Below are 15,297 nucleotides of genomic sequence, written 5' to 3' on the forward strand. Positions count from 1 at the left end.
AGCCTGCAGGGCCTCAGAGCTTTCATTTGCGAAATGAGCAAAAATGTTGCTGCTGGGACCCAGGGCTGAGGACCTGAGGCAGCCCTCCAGGAGGGTTGGGAATGGCACATCTTATCTGTGCTGGGGGGAGAGAGGACACAAGAGGAGACTCAAGAAGCGGGCAACCGGTGGTCCCTGGCACCAGGGTTCTTGGGATACTGGAATCCCCGAGTCTGGCAAGCTCCCAGACTTCCTCTGGGCACCTAACTGAAGTGTGTGACTGTTCGGGGCTGCTCGGCTCTAATTGGATTTGCCCAGCAGCTGTCTGACCTAAGCAGGCCCACTTGAGGCAGCCGTAGCTGGTCAGTGATCAGGGACATTAGCAGGTCAACAGGGGCAGAGGTCGGGTGGTGAGTGCCAGGGGATTTTGATAAAGTCCGTCCCCAAGCAGGGCTGGGAGCTCGGGCTCTGCCTTCTGTGTACCCCAGCTCCTTTGCCCTGACCAGTAACGTGGTTAGCTGCCTCCAGCTGCCGGCTGGCTGAAGACCCCTGAGGCATATTCCAGGGAACTGGGGCCCAGGCCAGGCCTCAGGGTCAACAGCTTCTGGCCATCACACTTGCAGCGCTTGGCAGGCCCTGGCAAGCTTGGGGTGATACCTAACTTCCTAGAACAGGAAGAAGATTCCTGGGCCCACTTCTCAGCGGCCTGTATTCCTCCCCAAGGGGTCCTCTTCCTAGTGTTGTGTGGGGTAAAGAGGACAAGTTCTTCCCTGGTTCCCTCAGTCAACCAGGTTCCCTCAAGGCCTCCGGTCCTCCTGCCACGTCCATCTGACCTGCTGTGCCCTGGAACTTTGGATCTCACCTCCGTCCTCTCCACACCACAGGCTGGACCCCTTCTGAAGCTGGAGTTTATGTAAGAGCAGCATCAGCCCATCTCATCAGCCCACTCAGCGACCACAGGATCGGTCCCTTACCTGAGAGCTACATTCTGTCGCTAGTAGTGAACCCTGGAGTTGTCACGGCCCCGGCCACACCTGCTGCTGTGCTTCCTGCGGGAATAGCCATCATGGGCATTGTTTAAGTGCTGGTCCCTTCGCTCCAGCACCCAGGATGGCACACTGGCTCAGCTGCCTGCCAGGCATGTAACCCTTCCCTTTACCTCAGTTCCCTCTTCCACAATATGGAGCCGAGAACCCTGGTATGTGAAAATTGGGGGTGTTCCACAAAGTGACTCACATTCACTTTGCTTGTCTCTTCTTGTTCGTCCAACAGGGTCACCTGGTCCTGCCCCAGGCCCTTTTCACATGCTGGTCCCACCACCCAGAATGCTCTCCTTGAGCTGTCAGAATGTCCTCCCAGGAGACCTGACCCAAACTACCCCTGCCCCCTCAGTGTGACATTGCTGCTTCCAGCCGACCCAATGGTTCCCGGCACCAAACAAGAGCATACTCATGGTGGGAACAGGGAGCTCACCTGCTGCCCATTCAAAAGCCCTGGATGCATCATGCAGAGAGAAGCATGATGGGAGGTCACAGGGAGAGGATGGGGGTGCTGAGGCTGGGGAGGTAGCTGAGGTTAGACCACAAGGGCTCCACGGTAGGGACGAGGTCAGAGGATTTTATGATCAGAACAGAAGAGGTGGAAAGGTTGAAAGCGGTGTAGGAAAGAAAGGCTGGCTGCTACTCCATTAGCGGGTGAGGAAACATGGGAATTGGGCAGGAGAGCCTATGAGGATGGTGGTCATCCTGGAGAAGGTAGAGAGAAAGGCAGAGAAGGTAGGACTGAGGGTAACAGGATGGGCAGGTGACCTGCTCCTAGGCTTGCTGTGGGCATCAGCTGGTGCTGGGCACGGAGGCCACAGCTCCTGAGTATGTCTGTGGAGTTGGGGCAGCCACACCGTGGGCCTACAGTGACACACCCCCACCGCTGAGGATGGAAGACGTATCCACATGAGTTCACTTGGAACATTTATTAACTACTAGCTTACGACTACTGTGGTCCCTTGTGATGGTGACTAGCCCAGGGCCAGGCTCGGTGGCTCTCACTTGCTGTCCACCCGCATGAGCTTCTCCTTGCCATTGACGGTTACTGACCGGAGCTTTCCATCCTCTTCCACCTCCACACGCTCCTGGCCATTCTCGATAATACGCTTGGTAGTCACCTTGTGGCCATTCACAATCTCCGTGGATGACATCACTGACTTGAACCCTGAGTTGCCTGAACTGGAGCCACCGATGGAAGTGGACGAGAAGGTGGTGCGGCTGCCCCCACCACGGCCCAGGGTATCGAAGGATGAGAAGGCCTCCATGAACGCCGGGAACTCACCGAAGCCCGAAGAGAAGGCCCCACGTAAACCACGGGGCCGGCCACGGTCACTGAATGGTGTGTCCCAGAAGTCAAAGGAGAAAGGATCCATTCCCCCAAAGAACTCACGGAAGATATCCTCGGGATTGCGGAAGGGATAGCCAGCACCAAAGGGACTGCCGTGAGGGACATTGCTACCGCCACCAGCCCTCCAGGTGTCACAGCCTGCCCGGTCGTACACAGAACGCTTCTTAGAGTCCGACAAGACCTCATAGGCCTCAGACACCTGCTTGAACTTCTTCTCAGCCTCCTCCTTGTTGTCGGGGTTCTTGTCGGGGTGCCAGCGCAGAGCCAGCTTCCGATATGCCTTCTTGATGTCCTCAGGAGAGGCACTGGACTTTACCCCTAACACTTCATAGTAGTTGGCCATAGCAAGGGTGGAGGGGACCGGATCGGATTGAGGGAGGACTGAGGAGGGCTGGGGCAAGTTGTTAGGGTCCTCCTTGAGTCCCCTTGAGTGGGAGACTTGCTGGAATCTGCTGGCTCTGGGTGGCGAGAGTTTTAACTTTCCATCCTCCCACTTCTCAGGGACAGGTGGAGCCTCCACTGAGAGGGGTGGGGGTGGGGGTGGGGGATAGGAACAGTGCCACTCTGGGCTAGGCCCAAGTGGCCCCTTCCAAGCTGGGGCCAGGGCCCTTTGTGACATAAGCAGTGAGTAGCAAGTTCCCCCACCCCCTCAGCCAAGTTCTACACATCATAGGGCTGTGGGAGAGGCTGATCTCTGTGGAAGACCCGGACTGTGAGTTTGGCTGTGTGGAGGGGGTTTACTGGGATTCCTGGGAGCCAGGAGGAAAGGCAGGATCAGTTGTGGGCCTGGGTTAGTGACACCAAAGTTAGGTGGCAGTGGTCAATGAGAGGAGCAAGGACTTCCTGGGGTCTGTCCTCTGAGCCGATTCTGCGTTGCTGTGAAGGGCTGAAGAGGACCCAAGCCCCTTGGGTTAGATAGGGGCAGTCATCTATCCTATTTGTGGCCTGTTATTTCTAGATTCTCACAGACATCAGGAAGGCAGCTCATAAGCAGCTGGGGCAGATCCAGCCCACAGTGCACGATCAGCAAAGATTTGTTTAATGTATGAGGCTCAGAGACATAGCAACAGCTCAGGGTCACACAGCAAACCTGTGAGGGAGAAGGAAACTGGAACTGGGTCCATCTGGGCCGTGGTGGCCAGCAAGGAGAAGGTCCATTCTGTTTAACTCAGGTATAAAAGGTCATTAATAGCTGGGCAGTGGTGGCGCACACCTTTAATCCCAGCACTTGGGAGGCAGAGACAGGTGGATCTCTGTGAGTTCCACAGAGAAACCCTGTCTCAAAAGCAAAACAAACAAACAAACAAACAAAAAAACCCAAGGACAAGCCACCTCTGATCCCTGGAAACCAAATGTAGTCTCATATATGGAAGAAAAATGTAGAAACAAGCTTATCCTAGACCTGGAGAACATCTCTGGAGTAGCTGGTGTTAAGAAGGGGACAGACCAAGGTGCACAGCAGGATGCTAATGGAGAAGAGGTCTTGGGGGTCACAGCAGCCTGGAAAGTCTCCAGGTTTGTGGTCCTTGGCTTGTGCTCTGCTATCAGATCCTGTTTGCTATAGCAGTGTTGACTTCTCCCTGCTCCCATCCTCATCCTGTGCAGCAGACAGAAGCAGCAGACTCAACAACTCAGAGTGTCAATAAGAGACTGGGCTTCCAAGACCTCTATGATGCCATTCTTCCTTCACCTCCTTCCTCCCTCCTCCTCCCTTCTTCTTCTGCATCTTTAAGTCTTTCTCTCCGTTATCCTGACTCATTCTTTCATCTTCCAGTGCTCCTGGGCTCTCAGTTCCCGACACCTTGCAGGGGACCTAGTAGTTCTATCAAGACCCACAGGCCAGGAAGGACAGCAGATTCTGGAGACACTTCAGGTAACTGTCACCATTACGCACATTCACCGCAGTAAGAGCAGGACGGGCTCCATGCTCCACACCAGTCCTCACTAACCCAGGCTGCTGGTGGTGGCTTCAGGTAAAGGCGGCCGCACCCCCACCATTCTGGTAGTGATGGGAATAGCCATGTTAGTGATGGAGATGATGGGAGGCGCAGGAGGTAGAGATGGAGCCGCTGACAGTGACAGAGGCTGGTAGTGGTGACTGTGACCCTCCTAGGAAGGTGACAAGGAGTTGAGCCATGTGTGGCTCAGCTTGCTAAGGTGCAGCGTCACACTCAATAGGTGCTTTCCTTACCTGCCCACCCTGTAGGGGCTGCTGGGGCTCCTCTGTGGGGCCCCCAAAGAGACGCTGTTCTGACCTGATTTTGCCAAATGTGTGGCAGAGGGCCCGGGGATGCCAGTTACCAGGAGTCACTGCAACCCTCTGTTGCCGTGTGATGGACAGGCCTCACCCACCTCCTGGTGAAACCTGGCATCTGCCAGGTGGGAAAGGCCCTTTTCCTGGATGATTATGCAAGTCCAAGGCAATGCCGGAGAGAGGGGAGGAGGAAGCGAACCAGTACCGAGCTCTAGGTGGCACAGAGGATGGACAGGTAAGGAGGAAGTGATGTCGGAGGTGGTACCGTGGTGATGGAGGAGATGATGAAGGTGGCGGTAAAGGATAGCAATGGTGTGATGGAGGAGAAAGTGGTGGCCATAATCGTGGAGGTGGAGGTGAAGAGGATCGTGGAGGAGGTGATGCTGGTGGTGGCCATGACAACGGCAGTGGCAGTGACGATGTCGGTGATGAGAAATGTGATGCTAGTGATGATGATGGAGGTGGTAGCAGTGGCAGTAATGGAGAAAGTAACGGTGCTGATTACGGTAATGATGGAGGAGGTGATGGTGGCGAATCTTGGCTGAAATGGTAGAGGCAGTGGCGATGGTGCAGGTGGTGAACACAGGGAAGGCAGTGATGAGGATGGAGATGGCGATGATGTCAGAGGGTGGTCATGGCAACAGTGACGCTGATGGAGGCAGAGACAGTGGTGGCAATAGAGGTGCATGTCAGCATCAAAGGGTGTCACTGCTGCCCACTGTAACTGGGAAGGAAGGCATGACAAGTGTTTATGGTGATGCTGATACCCAGGTAGGATGTTGGTGTTCTCTGAGGCTCTTCTAACGATGTCATCAGGGCCATGGTATGCTTACAGTGTTGAATTAAGGGATTCAGGGTGGTGATGTGTCCTGAAATCCTGTCATCCCCTCTGGTCCCAGCCAGGCACCTTTCCTGTCTCACTGGCATATCTGGTACTGTCCCTATCCATCTCCCAGGAGAACCTCCAGCTTCTCCTAGGTCAGCCTCATCGCCCTCCTTCTCCAGATGGAGTCTATCTGCCCAAACGAGACAACGTGGAAGCCCCAGCACTGCTCAGGCTCAGGATAGAGGACACTTGCAGTGACTTAGCGGGGCAGCATATCCGGGGCCTCTCAGTGCCCAAGGAACCTTGACAATGGAGACCCCCTAGGTGGGCCATGAAAGAAGATCTAGAACTGGACAGCCACTTGGTGGCAGCATGCCGAGGTGAATTCCTCTTCTGCAGAGTTCTAAAAACTATCTACTGTGAGGTAGCGAAAGCCTGCCGTGTTTGGGGGTCCAAGTGGAGGAGTATGGCATGTGAGGGCAGAATATGGTGAGTGGGTAGGAACATTAGCCAACCCCGTGCTCCTGACCCACAGCGGTGTTAGGTCACTTCCATTCTGTACATTTCTGTCCTCATCCTCTAGTGGGATGGTGAGATCTCCCCGCCTCCCCCTCTGGGGGTAGGGCAGCGTCTGATGCCTCAAGTCCATCATATCAGAAAGGACTGTGGAAAGAGAAAAGACCTCCTATGATTCGGTGATCTAAGCAGAGCCCAGCTCAGTACAGAAGCAGGCCCAGAGAGGGCAGGGCACACCCAAGGTCACACAGCAGCCCCGGAAAGCCCTCCCCAGGCAAGCTGATGGAGGCTGATTAGGCAGCCAGAGGCCCCTCTGTCTCTCTAATTAATGGAGTGGCTTTTTAAAAGGATTCTAATCACCCCGATGCTATCTGCTTATCGCCAGAATTCCTAATTAGATGGACCTGGCAGGAACTTGCCTAATTCCCTCCAGCCTCTGCACCCTGCCCAGGGGGGCAGCCCACCCACCCGTCCACCCCAGCAGATGGGCAGCTGTGGGGCCTTCTCTTCTCTCAGGGCCTGAGGTGGTGGCCAACTCCATTTCCTTCAGGATGGATGGGTGACAGGAATGGATGGATGGGCTGCTGGATTGACAGTGACAGGTGAGTGATGAGACTGGGTGGAAGGCAGCAACAAGGAATAAATGAAAGGCTGGGCAGAGAGTCTGAGGGATAGGGTGTGGACTGCCAAGCCAGATGACCTGGGTTCAAATCCCAGCTCTGTCACTTCATAGCTGTGTGTTCTTGGGGAAGTCACTTGACCAAGTTACTGTGACTTGGTTTCCTCATTTCAGCTGTAAAACGGGGGTAACTCTTTTCCCAGGGATGTTTGACAGTAACTGGCGAGGGCTACTGCTGGCATCCTTGCTCCAGGTGGCCACACAGTGACCGACCCCAATGTCAGGGGCTGTTAAAGACAGTTCTACACTGTCTGTCTGTTTCGGGTACAATATTGTCTTCACTGTGGACAGTTTAACCATACACGGGGCCTGGAGCAGCTTGTTTCTCAGTGAAGCAAAGACTGGAAGTGTGAGCGGCTCCAGCAGAGTGGCCAGAACAGGTGCCTGGGGAGACTTAGAGCGGGGCTCAGGGCCAGATCCGGGCTTGGAGAGTGTACTGAGATGGGAGACCTTGGAAAGAACTGGAGCAGGAGGATGCATCACTGTTGGTCCCAGGAGGATTCTTTGCAACAGTGGTATTGAGTGTGATACCCACCAAGTAGCAAATATGTAACGTCTGAACGTTACCAAGTGTCAGCGGAACCAGGGCATCTGGTGTCACTGTTCTTTGCTGGTTATTATGAAACAAAACGACCAGGTGAGAAAACCTTGAATGTACAAATCTTGAGCTTACAGACTCACCCTTGTCTCAGTAAACCTCTAGACTTTTACCCCAGAGGAACTTTGGCGTGGGGTGTGGTGTGTGGGGTGTGGAGACATTGGCACTCCTTGTGCCCTGTATAGAGCAGTAAGTAGAGCAGATCACGTAAGGCCTTTCAAAGAATTGATTAATTGATGTTATGTATGTGTATGGGGTATTTTGCCTGCATGTATGTCTGGGCACCGTGTGTATGTATAGTGACTGTGGGGGCCAGAAGAGTGTATCAGATTCCCTAGAACTGGAGTTACAGATGGTTTGAACCACCACGTAGGTGCTGGAAATCAAACATGGGTCCTCTGCATGAGCAGCCATCTCTACACCATCTCTCCAGCCCACTAACTTAAGCATGTTAAGGAAAAGGAGCAAACATATCGCATGAACTTTATACTGTGAACTATTACATCACAACAAAAATGAACGAATCAAAATGTTATATATTAATGTGAATAAATATCTCATATGTGGTAGAAAGCAAAAAAGAAGGTTTTTTATTTGTTTGTTTGTTTGTTTGTTTTTTAGTATATGATACTGCAATCACAACCCTACCCCTTACTAATGTTTTGGTTGGAAAATATTAAATGGAAAATTCCAGAAATAAACAATCCATAGGATTTAAACTATACACCATTTGCGTAGTTTGATATCATCACCCCCTGCGCCCATTCTATGTAGAATGTAAAGCATCCTTCATCCGGTGCATCCACAGTGTGTGTGCTACCCACCTGTCAGTCACTTAACTGCCATCATGGCCTTTCTTATGTTCAGATACACACACCCCATTTAATAATGGCTGGAGAGAGGATGGTGATGGTGGCGGTTTTAATGCATGATTCGTGTTTCATTATTACTGTTGTTAATCGTTTTCTGAGCCTCACTTGTAAACTGAATATTATCATAGGAAAAACATATCACCTCCAGTCTCTGGGATGCATGGGAATCTTGGGCCACATCCTCTGCAGGTGAGCAGAGATCGCCCACATTTGTCAAAGTGAAAACATGCAGAACAAGTCCATTTCCAGGATTCCCACCACTGAGGAAGCCCTGGCCATGTGGAGGAAAGGGAACCCTGGTGGCTAGGATAGGGTCAGATTCTTTAAGCTGCCTCCAGTCTACCAGCTCCCATTGCCAAGCAACAGAGGGTGGGTGGCATTGTTGAGGTCACTGCTGGTTATATGAAACTCCACTGTGGTGGCGACACAGGTGTCTCTCTGGAAGAAGCCACAGGAATCCCACGGCTGCCGGAAGTGAGGAGGGCTAAGCTTAAGGGAGCTGGCAAGCATTTCACAGATTCCTCCCATTAGAGCAGGAACTTGCAGTGAGTGCCAGCTGTGGATTGCCCTCAGGGCTAGCCTGCTGGGATAGCAGGGAACCGCTGGAAAGCTGGCTGGCTACACAGGCTCCTGGCAACAGAAACCAAGAGGTAAAAACTGTGAACAGTTGTAAGGTGGTAAGTGCCCTGAGGCACACAGAGGCCTGCAATGGCTATGCCATCTATGTTTGGGGATGTCTGAAAAAATTGCTTAAATAAAAGGTTAAGAAGGGTCCTGGGGTGATCTTACCTGAGGGAGTGGAGCAGAGTAGGTGTAGGGGTGAATGAGTGAGAAGTGACCGGGCTGGAGTGGGAGAGGGAGGGGGTATAAGGCCTCTGGTTCTCCATCTTGGGAAGGTGGGGCTGGACCAGCATCCCTGCAGAATTAGAGCCTGCTTCACAGTGTGTCCCTACTGCTTAGGGCAAAGTAGCACCGCCCACCCACACTGAGGGGAGGTAGCGGATGAGGGGGATGAGGGGAGAGGAGCATTTTTTCCCAGGATCCCCTGGGGAGTCCCAGTGTGTGCTGGGCGTGGGCCTGGGAGGACAGATGGGCTGGGTCAGCAGTTGGCAGGACCCTCCTCCCTCTTCAGGGAGCAATCCCACCACAACCATCCCATTCTGTCCAAGAACTGAGCTAACCCCCTTTTCCCATTACCCACAGTTTCCCCAGCTTAATGAACCCAATTTAAGTTGGGGGTACAGGAGTGGGACAATATAGACATGCTTAGGGAATGCCCACGACCATCCCACTGCATCCCACAGGCAGGCTTTAGTCCTGTAGGAAAAGTACCTGGAAGGAAGGTGCTGGCCCGGAGCCTCGAGACTGGCACTGGGGGACCTCTCCTAGCTCGGTGGCTTCTCAGAGGGCCCTGCACCTGCCTTGCATGCAGATCTGTAAGGTTTTCTGTTGTTTGACTGGTGTGATTTCAGAGAGGCTAAGTCACTTGTTCAAGGCTGTACAGCAAGGAAGAGAAAGATGTAAAGTCTTGTCTGTCTGTCCATTCCTCCCCACCTCAACCTCTCAAACCCTGAGCGACACTGTCCAGGGAAGCCGAGAGCCTCCAAAGAGGTCAGGTACATCTTCCTTACCTCGATACGGGAGCTTCAAGGGTTATAGAGAAGTCCATTTAGCAGAGCTGAGGGACTAAGGCACACAATTTTCTGTTACTTAAATGACAAAATGTTATTTTAAATGACATCAAAGTATTAACATATCTGTAAAGTAAAAAGGCCCTTCCAGACCAGACGCTGAAGTCACTCTTCAGCGAACCACTGTTCTGCTTGGCTGTGCACCTTTCCTGGGCGTTTTTTCTACTTTTATAGGTGTGTGTGTGTGTGTGTGTGTGTGATGCTTTTTTCCCAGCGAGTCTTGTGTGACAGCTTTTCCCAGCGAGATGCAACACACACGTCTATTCACCTAAGACAGGGAGACCACAACAAAGTATGGATACCACCAAAGTCCAACATGGAGAACCAGTGAATTTTATTGGGGTTGCTTACAGGAATATGGGTGAAGGGTTACGTACAGGAGTAGAAATGACTCAAGGACAGCTGCCTCACCAAAGTTCATCCCAATATGGATAACAGTTCACAAAGCTGGGAACCTGGAGCACACCGCACAGCCTGCAGGCAGCCTGGAGAGTGTCCTTTCTAGGTGCCTCCGTTGGTCTAAACTTCTTCCAGACAGGTTAGCTGGTTTCTGTTTTTTTCTAGGCAGCTCATTTGGTCTCTGAGTCTTCCTTGCAGCTTGGCTTTGCTCCTTTGAGAGGGTCTCTCAGCTTTTATGGCTTACTCTAGTAGGAAAGGGCCTAGTGAATCTGGTCAACTTCAGGGACATCCTGAATATGTTTTGAGTTGTTTATCTTCCTGTTTAAGGAGCTTCCTTGCAGGATGGAGTATTTCAATTTTGAGGCAAACTGTTTCCCAACAGAAGATTGGACCCAGAGCTTCCCACGCAGTACATAAAGCACTCTTCCAGTGAGCTACTCTCAGGGCCAACACAAATGTTTTTCTTTTTTTATATAAATGACATTTTGACTCATAAAGACATAGACATTGCAGATATAATAACAGCGTATGTACAGGTGGTTTGTCGGTTTCTTTGAGAAAGATTGTCAAAGTCTCAGACTGGCTTCGAACTTGCTTTGTAGTCATCTGTAGCAGCTTGCCCTGAACTTCTGGCCATCAACATGGTGCTGGAATTGCACCATCATGACAGGCGTTTTGCACATGCTTTACAAATAAAAACACCACCTGCTGCTGGTGCATGCCCATAATCCCAGCCACTCAGGAGGCTGTGAGGTAGGGGGATCAAAATTTCCAGGTTAGCCTGACAATGTCTGGGATGTAGCTCAAAAATCAATGATAGAATACCTTCCCTAGAATGTGCCAGGGTTTGACCTTCAACTCCAGAGTTGAACAGTATAGTCAGTGGCCACGCCTGCTGTATGCACAGCACTGGATCTTGTTCATACTTTTTAGCACCTCCACACAGTCCACAAGACCAGGGAACCAGAATTTAAGTTCTGGTCCCTTCCAGGGATAGACAGTCATACAGGGGGATAGTTTCTACATGGCCCATCAAAGTACACCCTCGGGAGGCAACGCTAAGATGCAGGGGCGGGGGGCAGGGAGTGCATGGCCCTGATGGGGCTAGAGACATCTCTGAGCTTTCATACCTATAAGACTGCTTCCTGGCTGCTCTTGCCTGTCTGTGGGGTGACATCTCTGCACCTTCTTCCTGTCCCCTCTTGAAGGTGGATAAATTGTTTTATCCTTTATTCTTGGGACCAGTCTCTCTGTGTAGCCCTGGTGGCCCTGGAATTCACTCTGTAGATCATTCTGGCCTTAAACTTACAGAGATCCTCCTGCCTCTGCCTCCAGAGGGCTGGAACTGAAGGTGTGCGCCACCACCATCTGACCCGATCATTCTTTATTCCGGTTTTGTATTCTGGGTCTTAATATATTTTGCAAACTTGTCTCCCATTCTGCAGACACTATTTTAAACATTATTAATTAATTTTGAACAATAGTCTATCCCTGAAGTCATTTAGCCACATTATAGAACATTTAGGAGATAGAAGGAAAATTCCCATCACATAAATATTACCTTTTGATAACATATAAAGAAGTGGGTGTCATGTGACTGAAGCTCACCATCAGGAAGCTCATTCACAATGCTTCAAAGCCGCTCCGACCAGCCGGGTTCAGAACTCCCCAGACAGGTGCTTGTTCTGTCTCTATGAGAACTCTTGGGTTTGGAGACCTCAGGCTTGTGTGGTCGCCACACTGCCCTATGGCTGGCTTATTTCTCTTAGCATAGTGTCCATACAGTAGCATGTGTTAGCATTGCTTTACTTCTGAAAACAGAGAGACCACCATTGGCTGGACAGCTTCCGCTTTTTGTCTCACCTTTTGATGGATCCCCGGGTGGCCACCGCTTCATAGCTATAGTGAAGTGTCAACTGTGACTTTGGTGTGCAGACACCTGCCGGAGTCCCTGCTTGCTTTCCTTTGGGGTGTCTACTCTTGCCATCCCCCTACTTTTTAAAAATATTTATTTTATACATATGAGTGTTTGCCTGCATATATGTTCACATGTTACAGTACCTGAGGAGGCTAGAAGAGGGCATTAGACTGTCTGGAACTGGAGTTACAGACAGCCATGAGCCACCATGTTGTACCACTGGGAACGGAACCTTGGGCCTCTGCAAGAGCAGCAAGTGCTCCTATCTTCTGAACCATCATGGCTCCAGTTTTGGTCCCCATCCCCCCACCTTTTTTTTTTCTCTTTTGAGTGTGCATTCTCTCAGGATTATCAAGACTGTCATAAAGATCTTTGAGCCCAGAGTGAAAGGTATTTGGACAGCAATGGAGAGTTCGTATCTTGGAACAACTCTCTGGGCACTACTTTTGACAGTCCTCTCCCATTTTTATTGTTCTGCTTCCCCTCCCTGGTGTAGAAGAAAACCTTTATATTTGTGTCCAGTGTCCTGATGACAGTTTATCTGTGAGGGAACCAAACTGGGTGATCCAGCTGGGTGGGTTGTAATAGTTGGTCTCAAGATTAAATCTTTAGGGCTGGGGTGTGGCTTGCCTGACACACATGAGGACTTGAGTCCCATCCCCAGCACTGCAAAACACAAGAAAAAAAAACCCAATGGTTTTCTTTAAAGTCTCATATGTGTGGTACCTTCAAGATTCAACGTCCCCACGATCCAGGTAGAAATGGGACCTTGGGACCTACTGGAGATGGTGTTTGGGCATTCTGAGAACAGCTGTCCTTCACTAAGAGAGGTGGAAATGGGCCAGACTCTGGGCATTTTCATGTGAATCTCCTCGTCTGATGTTATTCCCAACTAGTTCATGTTTCAGGAGCGATTTTTCAGCCCAGAGTACATCACTAGTTGGCAAGAATGTCTTTGCACAGATTTGGGGTACCAGCTGTACCCAAACTATTTTGTAAGTCATGGTTTGTGTTTAGGTTCACCTGGGTCCCCATGCACCTGCTTATCCTCCCAGCAAAAGCAGAGGTGTGAACAATCCCACAGCAGAATCCTGGACAACGTTTTACTCAGCATGGACCTATACAACCTCCTCCCCCAAGCATTCATTCCATTTTTTCCTAAGCTTCAGATTGATTGTTGACTTGCCTGTTTTTCCAGATGAAGTTTGGAACTGTTTTTTTTTTTTATTGTCTTTAAAAAGGTTGTTTTGCCTCATAAACTCATTGAGGATCCGCCCACCTTGGGAATGGCTCCACGGTGTCGGTCATCTTCCCTGCCTCGGATGAGCTTGTCCTATCCTGTGGTGGATGACAAGAATTCCTCTCCAAATTCTCCTGGAGGCTGTGGCCACTTCTGAGGCCCTAGATTGATCAGTGAGACTCATTCCCTTCCCTCTCCTGATAATAGGTCACCAAGAAGCAGGAGGGACTGGGAAGGACAGAGTTGGTCCCTAAAGGTCACACAAGAGGTTTGGTTACTACTATGGAAAAAGAGAGTAAGAAGTCAGGCTTGGAAGTGTCCCAAAAGAGGAAGGGAGGGAGGGCCTGGGTTGGCCGGCCCCACCTGGGTGCAGACAGATGGAACAAAGACCCACCCCACCCTGACTGCGCTGATGCCTGGCCCTATGGGATCATACAGAAGGTGGTCACCCTGCCCAAGGCCTGTGGCTCCTGGTCTGCCTGGACACTTTGTCCACAAAAATCCTAATTGTTTACCCAGTGATGGCTGAGTGGTGGGCGTGTGAGGGACTAATCACTGTGTGGAAGAAGAAACGCAAACAGGGATCAGCAGTCCCCAGAGCTTGCTTGACTGTAGCCCTGTGGTCTTCTGCGCTCACCAGCCTCTCACATTGGCCCAATGACTTCTTCTCCCAGGTAGTCCCTAAGTTCAACAGGCAAGGATACAGGAGGAATCAACCTGTCATCACAGGACCACCTATCCCAAGAACACATTGGCCTTGAGTGTCCACAGAGGGAAGACACTCGTCTGCTTGCGTTCTCCTGGCCTGTCCCTCAGCACCTGAGACTGTATCTGGAGTGGATGCTCCAAAGCTTTGGGCTAACAGGAGAAAGGACATAAGCTAGGGCACTGTGGCCGCTCGTAAGCTTCCTCTGCATTGTGGGCTTGGATCTTAGCCTTTGGGTCCTCTGAAAAACTCCAGGTCTAGGATGTGGGTGTTCCATGTTCCAGGTTCCTCGTATGCCAGGGTCTGGAGTCCGACATCTCGGCTGCAGGCTCAATTTCAGGATTCTCTTTCCTTTTCTAGGTTCTGAGCTCCAGGAAGGCTCTGGATTTGAGGAACCTGGCTCTGGACTCTGTGGCTCTGGGTTTGAGGGTGCCATGCTCTGAGCATTTCAGTTTGGGTGTGAGTGTCTAGGCTCTCGACTCTGCGTTTAAGCTGTAGATCCCTATGTTTCTGAGGCCAGAGCTGTGATTCCTGATTCTTGGGCTTTAAACTACAGGTTCTTAGACTAGTGATTCTCAACCTTCCTAATGCTGTAACCCTTTAACACAGTTCCTCATGTTGTAGTGACTCCAACCATAAAATTATTTTGTTGCTACTTCATAACTGTAATTTTGCTCCTGTTATGAATCATAATGTAAATATCTGATATGCAGGATGTCTGATATGTGACCCCTGTGAAAGGGTTGTTCAATCTCCAAGGGGATCTAAGCCAACAGGTTGAGACTGTCTATTCTGAACTTTGGGCCAGCCAAGTTTGCCCTGAGTCAAGAAATATCATTACACTTCATACGTGGAACATTCCCTCCTTTGAAGTGATTTCTACCTGTTCTCACTGAGGAGGCTTCCTACACCTGTAACAATATGTGGCAAAAGGGGGTTGTTAATAGCGCACACACGTGTGCGCGTGTTTACACACATGCGTGCAATCTACTCCCAGATCCATTCTTTATCAAACACATAACCCTGTATTTAAAACCTGGGGACAAGACAGAAAGCTGCCCCTGTCTTCACTGTGGCTGCAGCTAACAGGGGACCCATGTGGTGGTCCATGTGGGACCAGGGCCACCCAGGGGGAAGCACAGCAGCCTAACTAAGGTTCAGCTTGGCTCTTGCCTGACCCAGCTGTCCATTCTCCAGGGAAGGATGAGAACAAGGTAGTGGTGGCATG

The 15,297-nt window shown here is 51.0% G+C and overlaps 1 protein-coding gene across 1 annotated transcript; it reads right to left on the reverse strand.

Moving 5' to 3' along the window:
- Window positions 1-1,933: 1,933 nt before the first annotated feature.
- Window positions 1,934-2,947, reverse strand: Dnajb8 (DnaJ heat shock protein family (Hsp40) member B8). Its single transcript, XM_048416672.3, has one exon. It carries the CDS (start codon window positions 2,711-2,713, stop codon window positions 2,021-2,023), a length of 693 nt encoding a protein of 230 aa, XP_048272629.1. The 5' UTR covers window positions 2,714-2,947; the 3' UTR covers window positions 1,934-2,020.
- Window positions 2,948-15,297: the final 12,350 nt, after the last annotated feature.

This window comes from Myodes glareolus, chromosome 6 (assembly GCF_982192425.1).
Source record: "Myodes glareolus chromosome 6, mMyoGla1.1, whole genome shotgun sequence".
Classification (NCBI taxonomy): Eukaryota; Metazoa; Chordata; class Mammalia; order Rodentia; family Cricetidae; genus Myodes; species Myodes glareolus.